Raw genomic sequence first — 12,498 nt, 5'->3', positions numbered from 1 at the left:
ACAAGCTGGTGTACAGCCTCTGGACCTCCTTTTCCCTCCTTGGAAAAGTCAAAGCTGTATTACTGCTTACCACCAAACAAATAGTAAGGAAAGCAGGAATCCCACAGAAAATACCAGCTCAGGAATTTTGCTTCTGGAGAAGGATTAAAAACAAATAAAAGAAACCCCCAAACTTACAAAACTTTATAAAACCTGAAATTCTCAAGACACCTGTTCTGAAATATTTTCTTCAGACAGATTCTTCTCATGGATTTTCATCATCCCCCTTCTTCTCCTTTGTGCATTTCTTCCTGCCACACTAATATTACCATGACAGCTCAGTAAATTTCACAAAATACAAGAGGGATCATGTTGTTGAAAGCCCATAACTCTGAGTACATATATGCCCACAGGCTGCTGAGATAACTGCTGTAACAGGCAGAATTTTGTTCCTGAATCACACACAGTTTTAGCTTTCCTCCTCAGACAGAAATGCCGCTGGGTGGATACTATCTTAATCACTGTTTGTGAGGTTCCTTTGCACACTGGTTGGATGGAAGTGTGAGGAGTATGTTAGAAGAAGACAGGCAACTTTATAGGATAGACAGGCCACGGCTGTCTGTGTTTCACCAGATTTTCACCCATAAGTTATGTTAAACAATTAACTCCTCTAAGGCCACACACACAACTCCAGCACCAACTGCAACCTCTAAGAGAGACAGCACAACCAATGAAAAACCTCCAAATTTAGGGAACTCCTTTCCAAACTTGTGAAGCAAACAAATACATTCTAACATGATTCTCACCATCTGCACAGTGCACATATACCACACATCCTCTCTACAGATAATGAGAAAAGTGCTACCACTTTTAACTAAAGACTTTAAAGATAGAGCATAGGTCGGCAATTTTCATTTACTTTTTCATGCTGGTATTTTGTTGGGTTCAATGATTCACACATTTATATACTTTAAAAGGTTTTAACATGCACAGAAAGTACATTCACATGTACTACAGAAACATCCCGCCTGCTGAAATGAAACTGCAAGTTTCAACTGCAAGTGGATAGCACATTAAAACCTTAGGCAACAATGATTTAATGTTGGTGCATTTCCTTGCGCCCAAAACAGCTAAATTCTACAGTAGACTTTCTATTGTCTTTTGTTAGGAGAGAGAAATTTATTTCCCCAGTATTAATCTCTTCTCAGAGGTTTATTATGTTTAGGATGGCACAACATTCATCTGTATCTTGAAAATAGATTCTTTTTAACTCCTTTTGAAAAGTAACCACTACATAAACATGACTAAAAATCCACTGATCACCTACATTTTGAATGGCATGTTCACTTCTAGCCTCCCTCTCTCAAAAAGGATGGAAAAGAACTAGAAAATGTTCAGATTATTCAAAGGTTCAAAGGCCAGTTCAAAAGGTCTCCTCTGATTGGAAGAAGAGATGGCAGAGAGGGAATATGACAGAGTTCTGTAAAGTCAGGACTGGCAAAGATGAAATGCCTAGGAATCAGCTGTTCCCTGTCCCCTCCCATACAAGGACTAAGGGACATCACAGAAAACTCAGAAGTAGCAGGATAAAAGCAGAATGAAACAAGATGATGCGGTTCTTCATTTAACATGCTGTGGAAATCCCTGTCAGCAGCTGAGACGGGTTTAGAAGGACCAAACAAGTTAATGGAAAAGAAGCATGTTGAGGGTTGCTAAATATCATCACTTCTACACACAGTCCTTGAGGCACAAATAACTGGGGGCTGCAGAGTTCCTCAAGGCAAAGCAACCTGTCCTTACCATACAAGGACTAAGGGACATCACAGAAAACTCAGAAGTAGCAGGATAAAAGCAGAATGAAACAAGATGATGCGGTTCTTCATTTAACATGCTGTGGAAATCCCTGTCAGCAGCTGAGACGGGTTTAGAAGGACCAAACAAGTTAATGGAAAAGAAGCATGTTGAGGGTTGCTAAATATCATCACTTCTACACACAGTCCTTGAGGCACAAATAACTGGGGGCTGCAGAGTTCCTCAAGGCAAAGCAACCTGTCCTTACTTGCCCTGTCCTTCTCCCCTTCTCTACTTTTGGCATCTGGGCTAGCTGGCCTTTCGGAATGCTCTCAAGACAGATACTCAAATATCTGTAAGAAAGCAGATGGAGACATTTTACTTTTTATACCTATTTGTATAAGCAGTATATCTAAGTGTGGTATTTTACCTCTACCATTTACGAATAGTTAATCCTCATTACAGAAGAAGAGTTACTACAAAAGAGCTCTTTCAGAGGAATTGCCATCAGAGAAATGTATTGTTGAGAAGTAATTAAGATGTTGAATACTGCATCCCTTGTTAGAATCCAGCTATTGACTCTGAAGGAGATCCGGTACACCATCCCAAAAAAAGACAACAGTTTGGATAGTTAGTCAAGGTAGCTATTAGAAATGAATGATATTTGTTATGCAAACATGAATCTCTTGCATAAACTCATGTCAGTTTTCAAGTAGTTTTTATAAGATTGGTGTCAGATGCCTTTCTTAACAGGAGTCTCTTTTGACTGAATTTTTCTGCAATGCAGAGCTGTTGCCTCGACATTATACAGATGAACAAAAGGATTATAGGATGTCAAAACATCACAAGAATTCTTTGCATCAGGAGCAGAAGCCTAGTATTTAGCCTCCAGCAGGGCTGGGCTCTGATCTTGGGAACATCCAAGAGATAGTCTACTGAACATACAATAATAAGCAAAACTCTCAATTCAGAGGTGTAAAGTTACACCTGACACATGACATTTGGAGATCAGATATTCCTGCTTAGGGGGGGAATAAAAACCCACACAAGTGCCTCTCAGACATCTTGCAGAAGGCATGACTCATTACCTGTGACCGTGAGCTGATGAGAGCAGACATGCAAGGGCTGGTGACAGTCCCCAGGTGATGATGACACTTAGCTGAGGTGTGCTGGCACACGAGGCAAACTGGCAGCCCTCCAGCTCTGGCATTACCTGTGCTGCTGCTCCAGGAGAAGGTGCAGTACTTTGTCCAAGGTTTTGTGGGGACTAACCCACTCCACCTCTGCCACAGGTAAACACACACAGGAGGGACACTGAGCCAGAAAGACATATTCAGTCTCTAAGAACCACCGTGGGGTGCAGAAGGCTCCAGAGAGGAGTAACATCTGACTGGAGAAGTAGGCATTTTTCCCCATGGGTTTTAGAATGTGCCCTTGGGAAAACAAGGAACTGAGCAAGCCACTCAAAGCTATCACTGCAAAAGCAATAACTTCAGCACACCCAGCATTTAGAGGGGAACATCCAAGACCCTCTAAATAAACTGCCAATTAGCTTGTCCACAGGTGTCAAGTTCTCGCCATTAGGGCAGGGAGCCCTTCCCTGAATAATTGTCTACAGCTGAAATTATTTCTGAGATGCTATAGGAAGGAATCTGACATTTTTCTTCAAATGCTTGTACACAGAAGGGAAAGTGAAACCCCTAGAGAACGAGGTTCCATTTTAAATTTTGGATGTCCGCAGAGGAGGAAATAGTATTGCTGATGCTGCTCCCGTTGCGGATAACATGTAAAATGTTTTTTCTGCTCTTTGGGGAAGAGCAAATGAGTGTTTTTGCACAAAAACATCAGAGGCCCTGTACAGAGCAAAATGATGGTTTGGGTATTAAAGAAATTAATTTTTTCATGAAGAAAAATAACCAATGGCAAAAATTCAGTTGACCACAAAAGGCACAGCTTCCTTGCCGGAAAAAAAAAATTGGGATAAGCAAAAGGTTGGGACAATGTTATGGTGGATATAGGCAATGCCAAGAGAGAAAACCTTGTTATTCAAAAATGCCACTTGTGCATCTTTTTACTTCACAAGGCAAAGACATCTTTATCCAATGCAACAACCCAGGCCACATCAAGGTGAATTTCCAGTAGGATGCTATGGCTTACAGAACAGGTCATGAATATTTGATGTGCCCTTTAAATATCTTAGTATCATCTCTTCAAAAGAATTATCCTTGCACAGACCAATGAATCTTGCATAGATGCACTGCTCTCCCCTGTTTCCTTAACTCTCAGTTTAAAAAGCATACAAATAACTTTGATCTAAGCATGTTTTCCCATTTAATCTCCAGAATAAAAAAGGAAACCTAACATTTTGCAAGTATTGTTAATCCTGTTTTGACGCAACAGGATGGATTAGCAAACCAGAGTCTCTTCAAGATCCTTTATTTTTCCTTACTTTATGATCAAACCTGGTTTTGCTAGCATCAGTTCCCACAAAAGTTTTCTTTCCCATGTATTTGTGTGTATATTCACTGAAACAGCAGATAAGTAAAAAATCCCTTAATAATAGGCTCCCTTTCTATACTCTTTGCAGAAAGTAACATTATGAGCCTTTTTAAGCAGGATCCTTGTGCCATCCTGTCTGCAGGACATTGATCCTGTAATGAAGCTGGAAGGCCAGATGGAAAGAACAGAAACTGGTGGAGTGGTACATCCAGCGAGCAGAACAGGCCTTTGCCGTGTATAGTCCACCCTGCCCTGTATCACTGCCTTAAGAGAAACACAATCCTTGCTATTATCTATATTACCTTTGAGAATGACCTGGCCTTAAGGGTGGGGCCAAGCAGCACATCTGGACTCAAGCCCAGCTTCAAGGCTGCTGTGGCACATAAATATTGATGCAATCTTGGGTACCTCTGTGGACTTGTCACCGTAGGATCTGGGTATTATTCAACACAGCCATGTCCACTCAAGTGGGAAATCTGCTATTACTGACCATCACAAGTAAGCAGCTGTGACCCAAATAGTCTAAAGGGGCATCCACAGAGCATTTAAGGTACCAAAGCCAGTTAGCTGTGCTGGCATGATGTGCTGGCAGTACAACTGAATTGCTGTGTAGCACAACTACCTGGTGGCCTTCACCTCACCAAGGTGTACCCAAGCAGCCATATCCCATACACCCAAAAAGGCATGTAGGCTCTAATTGCCAGCAGATAACAGTACTGGGTTCCTTCATCAGAAGATAGACTGCGAGGTTAGGCAGCTTATGACTTTTAATGGTGGCCATAGGAACACAGAAATCATACCTACTCTGTAAAAGTAATCTTTTATATGTAAAGGTTTAAAAATAAAACTTGGATTGTCTGAATGAATATCAAAACACTTCGGGAAAATCCAGGAATTTCAAAGCAGAATGAAACAATTAAGTGAAAGAAGAGAAGAAAGGAAACATATGACTAAGAATGAATATGGGGCTACAGAATCCAGTAAAATTTGTAGTGTCTAAGAATCTCTCTGAAGAGGATAATGCAACTTTGTAAGAGAGATTCTAACTAAGAATAAAAAGCTCCTGCCCAACCTGTGGCTTACTTATGCAATCTGCATTTACAGTACATCTACTGAATTCTGTCTCTCAGTGTTCCAAGGAACCAGCCTTCCAGTCTTGTCTCTGCAGCATGAAGCAAACAGGCTTTCTCCTCACCCCCAACCCCATCCCAGGCTTTTAAGTCACAGGTAACGTAATTTGCTATCAGCTGCTACTGTGAATTCTAAAGGTTATTATGCTGCCCACTGATCTGCTATGTTAAAATGGCTAATTAAAGACACTGAAGAAAGACTGGTGACACCCCTGGAGATCCACCAGTGCAGTATGATACCTGATTTCAGCTGAACAAGAAATGTGTGTCTCAGTTTCTTGTCTTCCAATCAACACACATCTTCAAGCACAAAACACATTATAGACTTATTACAAGGTTGAAAAGTCTTGTTTTCTATTTCCAGTATGGAACTATGCCATACATATGCTAATGAAAAACTGTACATTTACATTAATTTTTTGTTAAATATTAACAGAAGTAAGAAGAGCTAGCACACTATAAATGCATCTTTGTCTTTTACATATATAGATTCCAAGATAAAAACTCAGATCTTTAACCTAAATATCTTTCTATTTACAGATGTAGTGCAGGCTTTCACCTCCCTTCAGTGCCAAGGTCAAACTCTGAAAATAGAGAATGGAAATAATTGTGGCTGTGGTGAGGAAGGGGGAGGCTGAGTCCATTTTTATGGAGTTTATTTACAGACATAAATCCCTGACCACATGATGACACTCCTTTGATCACTTCTTTGCATTTACTCTAATAAAAATACAGAGACAATTTTAGAGGGCAGGATCAGACCAAATGTCCCTAATAATTTGTATGCTGTTTTGACTGTCTGGGGGTCTTTGGTGGTGGTTAAATACACACTACTCAGACCCAGAATTCCAACCCACTGTTTGAAGACATGAAATCCCAATGACAGCCTAATAGCAAGGAAGCCAGAGCACTGCTTTTATTCTGGGGAAAGGAGGAAATGGTTTGCAAAGTAGGTTCTTCCAGTTGCTTGATGTGCAAAGTGATAAAAATGTAAGAGACTTTTTATTGCTTTACCTCCAGTAGCACAAGGATTGAACTAGGTGTCCACACTGGTTCTTTCTAGTTTGCTTACAGCGACTTCCCCAAAGAAGGCAAAGTGACAGGTTCCCCAGGCAATCCAAAATGAGACTCACATATAAACAAGTTTGAGGCTTCTGACTCATGAATGATTAAGATGAAGAATATTGTGGAAGCAGTGGGGAAAAGCAACTGAGCCATTTTCTTAAAAGAAAGTAATTACATGAAGGATGTTTCTGGCCTTGCAGCCAATACAACCCAGCTGCTTCCTTACAAAAAAAAACCTTGTGACAGCAAAGAGGTACTGAAAATGTGATCAAAGAGTGTACCAAGGGTAATGGTCCTCTCTTGCCTCTTCTGTAAAGAGGTACTGAAAATGTGATCAAAGAGTGTACACCAAGGGTAATGGTCCTCTCTTGCCTCTTCTGGATGACCCTACTCAAATTAGTCAAAACTACTGTGGGGAACTTCCTCAGTCAAAAATCTGTGTTAGATATTACCACAGCAGAGGTGAAACACGGTACCAGGGGGTGGAGTTCATCAAAAGGTACCACTTGTTGCCAGCCTGGATTCTGACACACAACCCGCAGTCGCAAGGCAAGTGGAAGTTACTATTGATTTGTTCTGACTGCTTTGGAAGTGTAAGCGCTTTCTGTTTCTCTCATCTTTCACACCATTAATTATCTTGAAAGAGAGCATGGTGTACAGACAAGGCTCGTTATGGAGGAAACTGTGTGACTGAACATGAGGTGACAGTGCAAGAACATGACTGCAGTGCCACAGGATTAGCACAGGCAGATTATTTTTCCTTTATTAATGCCTCTGAAGGTCTAGTCAATAATAAGCATTTCTGACACATGCAAGTTCTCTTTGGTTGTAAAAAGAAAATAACCTTTCAGGCACTTTATCATTCTTTTTACTGAATACATCCTCTGTGAAAATCCTGGGTCACAAATTTTTTGATTTACAGTCCTGGGCAAGAAAAAGACAAGGGCACTGAATTTCTCACCATCCTAACCAGCACTATGGCCAACATGCTCACTTATGCAGGCACACCCAGATCCACTAATGAACGTTCTAATACTGCAACAAGCTCTCACAACTGCAACAAAAAGAGACCTGGCAGAACATGGACCAGCCAGGATAGGGTCTAGCAAATTCCAGTTCCAGCATGAGGTATGATGGGTGGTGCACTTTAGCTGTCAACTTTGGTTAGCAGAAGCTCTCCAAAGAAAAATTCAGCCTTCTGGGGAAAACAAGGTCAGTGATTCAAGACTCTACATTTCTTCTTATTCAGTCCCAGCCACAGCCTTGAAATGAAGTGATAAAGAAAGGTTCCTTTCAGCCTCAGTGGCCACATTTCAGAGGGATGGATCTATCTAATGCAGTATCATATACTCAGGAGAATAAATAAAACACTACAGGATTCTTGACTTCAACTATCATTAGACTACTTTCCTCCTTTCCCCCCCTCCCCGAACTGGAATGCTCTGAAACTGTGTTTACACATGCTAGTTAAGGATGCCAGGTGTTCCCCAGAGTCTCACATTCGTTTATGCTCAGAATACTCAAGCTCCTCTCAGCACAGCTTCCCCTTTTACCTTCTGTCGCTGCTGAATGTTGCTCATTGTGTCTGGCTGAAACTCCAGCTTGTCTGTTCGACAGAGCTTCCAGTATAAAATAATAACAATCAGGAGCACCACAGCAACTGGGACTGCCACCCCAACGATAATCCAGAGGTTGCTATTCTGTGTCTCTGAAGCAGACTCCTTCATCTTCTCCACAGCTGTAAAGTTAAAAGGAAGACAGCAATATTATGTGGTTATCTTTTAAACTGAGGGCACTTCAAGGTTATGTATTTTTATGTTCTTGTAAATGCTAGTTAAGGAATTTATCAGAAACCAGCTGTACATCACAGGAAATGTCATACCAGTGTAAGTTAAGGTATGTCACGCTCAGGAAGCATGGGGCAGGAGATTGATTGTCCTGGCCCACCTTCTGAAGACCTGTGCTTAAAATACTAATGAAAATGCACTTCTGCCACATCATCCTGTAACCCAAAACTAAGCTGACACAGCGAAATGGGTCCAAAAAAAAATGACTCTACCACTAGCAAAGGTAAGATGGACTTTCCCACACTGCTGCCTGTTTCCTGCTTTAAGCAGTATTACCAGCTGCCTCTTCTCCTTAACATTTTGTCATCACAATCAATTTGACCCTCCCCCCACCAAGGTATATAGTTCTGCATTGTTGATTACTTCCTTTCTTCTCTCTGTTCCACCGTCAGTGTGCGAGATCCTTTAGCCCCAAACAGAAAACAAAACTGCTGGAAAGTGTAACCAAGCAAGTCCCTCTTGTAAAAACTAAACTGAAAGAAATGACAAAACTTTCATTTGCTCTGTTTTGCATAGTGATTATATGTGGGACTAAAAACTATACATACATACATATATATATAAACCAATAATATATTTCTAGTCAAACTGATGCACTTTCTAAAAATAATGTTTTCAAGTTAAAAAGAATATTTCTATTTTTTCTATATATCATTTTATTAATGATGAGCCTAGAGCTTAAAAGAATATATAATTCTTGTATTTTATACACCTAACAGCTCATTTATGACATTATGTTTTCTGGTATAAAAATAACCTTTTCTTGGTCTAGTTTCTTCCAGTAAGAAGCATTTAAAGATTTCTATGACTCTATGACTCTTAAATTTCTAATGTCAGGTCAAATGAAACAAGTTTCAACACGCACAGCAAGCTATAAACACTTCATGAAGTTTGTTCAACATTTATTATTTTTGTAAAGAGAATTTATTCTTGCAACTTCTTTCACTTCTGTCTAACCAGCATTACGGTTCATTAATGGATATTAAGCAGATGTATATGAGCTACTGACCTATCTGTACATAACTGTTTTAATGAGAGACAAAATTTAGAAACACATACAGATGGTACAATTATTACTATTTTCTTATTTTTCTTTCTGCAGAGAATTGTAAGTATCAAACACATGCTTGTTCTGTTGGCAAAATACCCTGTGGTACCATGTAGCTCATGCCTCCATATTGCACAGAAATGAGAAAAGGTAATTAAGCATTCATACCAATGAGGTATTTTGCAAATCATACCTGTCTGTTCCTAAGACACTTTTAAATGTCTTTCCTAATTGTAACACGGAATTTTGAGTAGGTATTCTGTCTCGCTACTTACTGAAAATCATTTTTATACCAAGCCTCCTGAATAAAGTAATTGTATGACTTTATATGACCTATCCTATTCATTCTGATGTATAGATAATAAAAAAAAATCACATTACTTTTATATTAAATTCATCAGACGATCATATTATTTATAGAATATATAATACTGATGGACAAACAAATAAAACCAAGGTCAATCATATTCAGTGGAGGTAATAAATGCCCCAACTACCATTAGTGTACATCTTTCACAGAAAAAGTAACTCAGACAAAAAAGCAGTGACTTGTGTTAAACTTCATTGCCATTACTCAGCTGAAGGAAACACCCATTTCATACCAACACCCTCCCATCTCACAATTGTGGGGTCTGTGCAAGCTCCTGGGCAAGATAAACTGTAAAGAAATACTGGACTAGCAGGATGAGATGAGAATGGCAGGAAGGTCTTTAGTTAGCACAGTACTTTTCCAGCACAAGCATGGAGTGAATGCAGTGAGGCTTGACTTAAGGACCCTGCTGCAACCCTAAGCTCAGCAGGGTCTTTAAAAAGCCAAACAACTCCGCGTAGCTCACTGCAAGGCTGCTAAAACTGATTTCCTCAGGAGTGTCATAGCTGCAGCATTCCAAGAACAAAACACTGCAACAGCAGGCACTGTACAGTGCCATAACTTCCAAAGCTAAAGACACCCTTCCTGTTGGCCTTTGCTGGCATCGGTGTGGATTTGACAGGGCTTACGTTGTGCAACGCTGCCTTCAATGCGGTATCCAAGGATGATGGCAGCCCGCTGGATATCGACTCTGTTCATCAGGTCTGAGCACTTCAGAGCACTCAGTCTCTCCCCATCTTGGTCCTCCACAAAGTAGATCAGCTCCACGGGGTTATCAACACCAACTAACCGTGACACATTCACGATCTGAAAAGAAATTGCAAAGCTTTTACATTTTAAGTTGTGTTTGCTTGGAGCTCCCATACATTTGGCCTTACAGTCCATACTCTCTCTGCCCTGTTGTAACAGAAAGGAAAATTTCAAGGGATGTTCGCTTGTATGATACATTTTTATGACAAACCATTTTTTTCCCCCCTACTTGTATCATAACAATGTACAGATCTGATAAGTAAGAGAACTGCTTTCACCCTAAAGATGCCACCGTGGAATCCTCTACTGCCTTTAGCAATTGCTGGTTAATAGGAAGTAAGAAGAAGTGTGACTGCACTTTTCCCTTCTCTAGATACCTACTCTAACTTTGATTTGTTATTCATAACACACACACCTCTTTGCTTCAGTTTTTCTAAATGTTAAGCAGCTACACAGGTGAATATTCTGTTAGCATCAAATAAAACTGTTTGCTCTGATTCAACTTAAGCGCTTGCACAGCCACCTTCATCCTCCAAACAGCTCCCCTTGGCATCCACCTTTCTTCAGGAAGGAATGTATTTGATGCTGTGGGAAGCAATTCTTCCTACCTACATCTAAAGACATTAATAATCAAAAGAATGCATGCTATGAGGAAGCCCTGTAGATACTCTCTAACCACCAAACATCTACATTGCATATGAGAACCACATAACTTTGAATTCCTGTAAAATTACATCTTTTTATGTAACAACTCTCCTCTGTTTAACCATTTACCATGTAATGGTGAGCTCAAACAAGAATTAGGACAAAAAATAGTAGGAGGTATTGGGTCATGATTTTCTTTTTTTAATAGAGTTTGAAGGGCTCTGGAAGGAATTGACATAAATAGAGCAATATATTTTGCTTCCTTCAGAATTATCCTTCTGCTATAAAGTACATATTTAATAAATTATTATCTCAGAAACTGCCCATAGGCCTGAAGTAAAGCAAACATACAAATGTTTGCATGTCTGAAGCTTACAAAAGCAAAGCTTTGTATTGTTTTCTTTCCTAGATTCCAACTAAACAAATCATGTTGAAGGAAAGAAGTGCAATTTCTAGCTCAACAGGAATGATATTCTGGTTTTAGGGAACAGCAACTCAATATGTTCTAAAAAAGCATTTCCCAGGAATGGTAACAGCAAGATGTGTGTGTATATCTATATTAAAAAAAAAGAAGAGGGGGGAAAAATGAGAAAAGAGAAAGCACAATTGTCATAAAATTGTCTTCTAGGACAAATCAACTGAAAGCAAAGAATAAATGTTCAGTGTCAGCCACATTTGATGCAAGAAACAGAATATCTACAAATAGAGCAGAGAAATGTGCAGATCTCTGAAACACAGCAAGAGCTGCTAACAGGACCCATTAAATGATGCTGCTGCTCAGCAGAACACCCTTCACTCTTCCACCAGCTAAGGGGCAACCAATCCCTGACTGAAGGTAACAAAACAGCATCAATTCAACAGACATATTCAGCAGCTATAAAGCTGAATCTGGCTTCATGGAACACAACTATACAATTAGTTAACAAATGTCTACAGCTTTATATTATGTCTGCTTCAGCTGGCTTGCCACAGCCTGCTCTCAGTGCACAGAGCAGCAGGGCATACAGACTGCTCTCTGCTTCCAGCACAGAAGAAACCTTCCCAAACAGCACTTAACTCACATGGAGGGTCAGGGAGTTCAAAGGCCACATGGGACTGAAAATCAATGGGTTCTTTGTTTAAATTTTATTAAACCCCTCTGCGCATAGCAAAGCCACAGAACCAGAGAAATTTAGAAAATTCTCTAACTGAACTGTCATATATTTTATGGCTTGTGAAGCATCCAAGAAGCACTATAATTATGTGTGTTACACACACACCAGGTAACAGTCCCAAGCTGACTGAACGGGTTAACCAAGGAACTTCTCCACAGCTGCCTTTAGAAAAGGCAGAGGGTAAGAAGGACAAGACTCCAGTGCAAGTTGTCACAACTGA

General features: G+C 40.0%; 1 protein-coding gene across 4 annotated transcripts in view; it reads right to left on the bottom strand.

The window, feature by feature from the left end:
• The window catches only part of KIAA1549 (KIAA1549 ortholog), a 76,256-nt gene that overhangs the window by 35,970 nt on the left and 27,788 nt on the right, over positions 1 to 12,498 (bottom strand). For all 4 annotated transcript variants that reach the window (XM_017739989.1, XM_017739990.1, XM_017739987.1 and 1 more), the window contains exons 8-9: positions 10,359 to 10,536; positions 8,018 to 8,202 (exon numbers count right to left, since the gene is read on the bottom strand). In XM_017739989.1, the coding sequence (XP_017595478.1) occupies positions 8,018 to 8,202; positions 10,359 to 10,536 (363 nt within the window). The remainder of the gene's footprint in view (positions 1 to 8,017; positions 8,203 to 10,358; positions 10,537 to 12,498) is intronic.

Source organism: Corvus brachyrhynchos, unplaced genomic scaffold, assembly GCF_000691975.1.
Source record: "Corvus brachyrhynchos isolate BGI_N302 unplaced genomic scaffold, ASM69197v1 scaffold27, whole genome shotgun sequence".
Taxonomy (NCBI): Eukaryota; Metazoa; Chordata; class Aves; order Passeriformes; family Corvidae; genus Corvus; species Corvus brachyrhynchos.
Note: the sequence above shows the minus strand (reverse complement) of the source record. Positions and strands in the feature narration are given on the sequence as shown.